The following is a 2,728-nucleotide window of genomic DNA, read 5'->3' as shown; positions in this document are numbered from 1 at the left end:
TAGGGGAAAAAAAGTTAAATCTTTAACTCACAATTCACCAAAATATGACAAATTCCATCCATATTTAAATGTAAAGCCTGTGAGGTGGGCCGCAACCTGGGCTCGCAGGGACGCGCAGGGCAGCACGGGCCGCTGAAGGAAGCTGGGCCCAAGTGGGAGCCTGGAGGGGCCTGGTAGGCGGGGCGGGTGGCGCAGGGCCCTGCCCTGCCCTCCCCTTGGATGTGGCATGTTGCCCTGGACCCCCCGGCAGTGGGGCGTGGGTGAAAAGCAGGTGCCAGGCCTGGGACTCTGGAGAGGGAGCCCTGGGGGAGCCAAGAACACCCCACAGGACAGTCTTCAGCCCTGGTCCCGAAGGCCTTCCTGGACTGGAAAGAGTAGCTGCTGCCTTGGCCGCCCCCAGGCCTGGCTGCCGAGCGGTCCCCGGGAACCCCAGTTCCCCACTCCCCACAGACGACCTGGGAGGTGGCCCCGACAAAGATGACCCTGCTGGCATCCTGGGACCCCAACTATGAGGCTCAAGCGGGACCTCGGCTGGTGTGGGGACCCAGCTGTGGGTCAGGCACCTCCTTCTCAGGCCGGACCTCATGCCATCCCTCATTCTGGCCTCTGTACAAGGCAGCCTCAGGCAGAGGCTTCAGGCCCAGTCTAGCAGGACATCAGAGTGGAGAGCAGGCACCCAGGGATGCAGGGTTCCCAGTGATATGCTGTGAAGACGTCTTTCTTTCTGACCCTCCGCTGCCCCGTGGGCAGCATGCTCCCCTGTACCTGTCTCAGGCCCCTCAGCAGGTGATGGGCTCTCTGAAACTGCTGCTCCCACCCCCAGTAATGTCCCCCTGGGTCCTCCCCATCCCATCCTCTGGCTGCTCCACCGCCTGGCTCAGTGGGCCTGAGCTGATCGCCCTCACTGGCCTCCTGCAGATGAGCCAGGGGGAGCCAAGACCCAGCTCCCCGGGGGCTCCCATGCCCCCTGCTGGCCCCCCAGACACTGCCTCTGACCACCCAGGTGCCAGTGGTGGCCAGAGCTGTTCTCACTGCACAGACCCATCTCTCCCACGGGCCCCAGACAACCAAGGTCCATAGCCCCTCCAGGGGCAGAGTGGGCCCCCTACTTCCCCAGGCAGGTTCTGTTAACAATAAAACAGTTTTGGTTTGAAAAAAAAAAAAAAAATCCTAAAAAAACAGATGAAACAAAGTATTGAGAGAATTTATTTAAATCTATAATTCTGTAGCAGAGAAAGCCTCTCCGAGCTTGACACAAAGACAGAAGCGAGGCCAGGCCTAGAGATTCAAACACCAAAGAGTTCTCTCTACCAGGAGACTCCAACAACAATCACTAGAGGAATTATAACAGTCTCTGCGCCTGACCCCTAACCCCTTTCTTCCTGTATTCCCAATTCTGGTTCTTCCTCCACCTGCTCACTCTGCCATACAGGTCAGCACCCTGAGAGTCACCCCAGACTCCTCTCCCTCCTTCATCACCCCCCCCACTCAAGATCACCACATCTTGATCACCTCTACTCTGTCTTGAACTGCACAGCTCCATCCTCTCCAGCCTGGCCCTGACTGTGGGCCTCGTCTTGCCACCTTGGTACCAGTGCAGGGGCCACCAATGGGCCTCCCTGCTCCCAGTCATGGCCACTCCAGCCCAGTGGTTCAGAAAGCCTAGACAGACTACCTCAATTGCATGGACATTTCAGTTTTACAAATGCTTAAATAGTGAACAAAACTAAATGGCAAATGACAATCTAGGATAAAATATTTGTAATATAAAAAAGACAAAGAGTTAATAGACTGAATATTCATCAAGTACCCTTATCAATCAGTAAGACAAAAAGAATAAACCACACTAAATAATAATAATAAAATACTGCACAAATAAAATGAAAAAAAAAGACTATTCCATAATCAATTTGTCAAGAGAATTACCAATGACTAATTGGCCTACAAAAAAATAAAAGTCCAAGTGATAAAATAATAATAATAAAGAAAAATAAAGCAGTAACAATGAAACACTATTTTGCTTATCAAATTTGCAGTTAAAAATAATAATAATACCTAGTGTTGGGAAGGATGTAGTGAATGAGGCACTCTCATAGGACTGGAGAGCCTAAGTTGATATATCCTTTCTGAAAGGCAATTGGGCAATATGTACCAAAACCACTGAAAGTGCTCATATTCTTTGATCTAACAGTTCTACTTAAAGACTATAACCTAAGCATAAAAATAGGATGTGCACAGTGTCGGTATTATATAACGGCCAGCACTGTCAGTAACCTAAAGGGGCCATAACAAGGGATTAGTTAAATCATGGTAGGTACACAGTGAAATACAAGAGATCCATTAGTTTACAGACAAGGAAAACTGTCCACAACTTATCGCTAAGTATAAAAAGCAAGACAGAGAACAGTATGTACCACGTGAGCATATGAACCCCTTTACGTAATGAAATGTGTTTATACCCATGTATGTGCACAGAAAAAAGATCTTAAAGGATGTAACCAAAATAGTAACAATGTATATCTCTGACAAGTGTTAATTAATATGATTCATTTTCTTCTTTATTCTTCTTTGTGTTTCCTACTTCTTTTACAAGAAACATGCCAGTGTGATACAGACCTCTCTCCCTTCCATCACCTGGTCCAGAATTCCCATTTGGCTCTGAGGGTCCACATCCCTTATATGTAATATACAGTTGGCCCTCCTTATCTGTGAATTCAACAAGCCAAGG

At 48.8% G+C, this 2,728-nt stretch overlaps 1 protein-coding gene across 1 annotated transcript; it reads left to right on the top strand.

Moving 5' to 3' along the window:
• The first annotated feature begins 226 nt into the window (after positions 1 to 226).
• Positions 227 to 1,080, top strand: LOC103077801 (histone deacetylase complex subunit SAP25-like). The gene is given in 2 exon segments (XM_082930974.1): positions 227 to 362; positions 365 to 1,080. Coding segments are annotated over 2 exon segments (852 nt in total).
• Positions 1,081 to 2,728: the final 1,648 nt, after the last annotated feature.

Source organism: Lipotes vexillifer, unplaced genomic scaffold (genome assembly GCF_000442215.2).
Source record: "Lipotes vexillifer unplaced genomic scaffold, Lipotes_vexillifer_v1.1 scaffold253, whole genome shotgun sequence".
NCBI lineage: Eukaryota > Metazoa > Chordata > Mammalia > Artiodactyla > Lipotidae > Lipotes > Lipotes vexillifer.
Note: the sequence above shows the minus strand (reverse complement) of the source record. Positions and strands in the feature narration are given on the sequence as shown.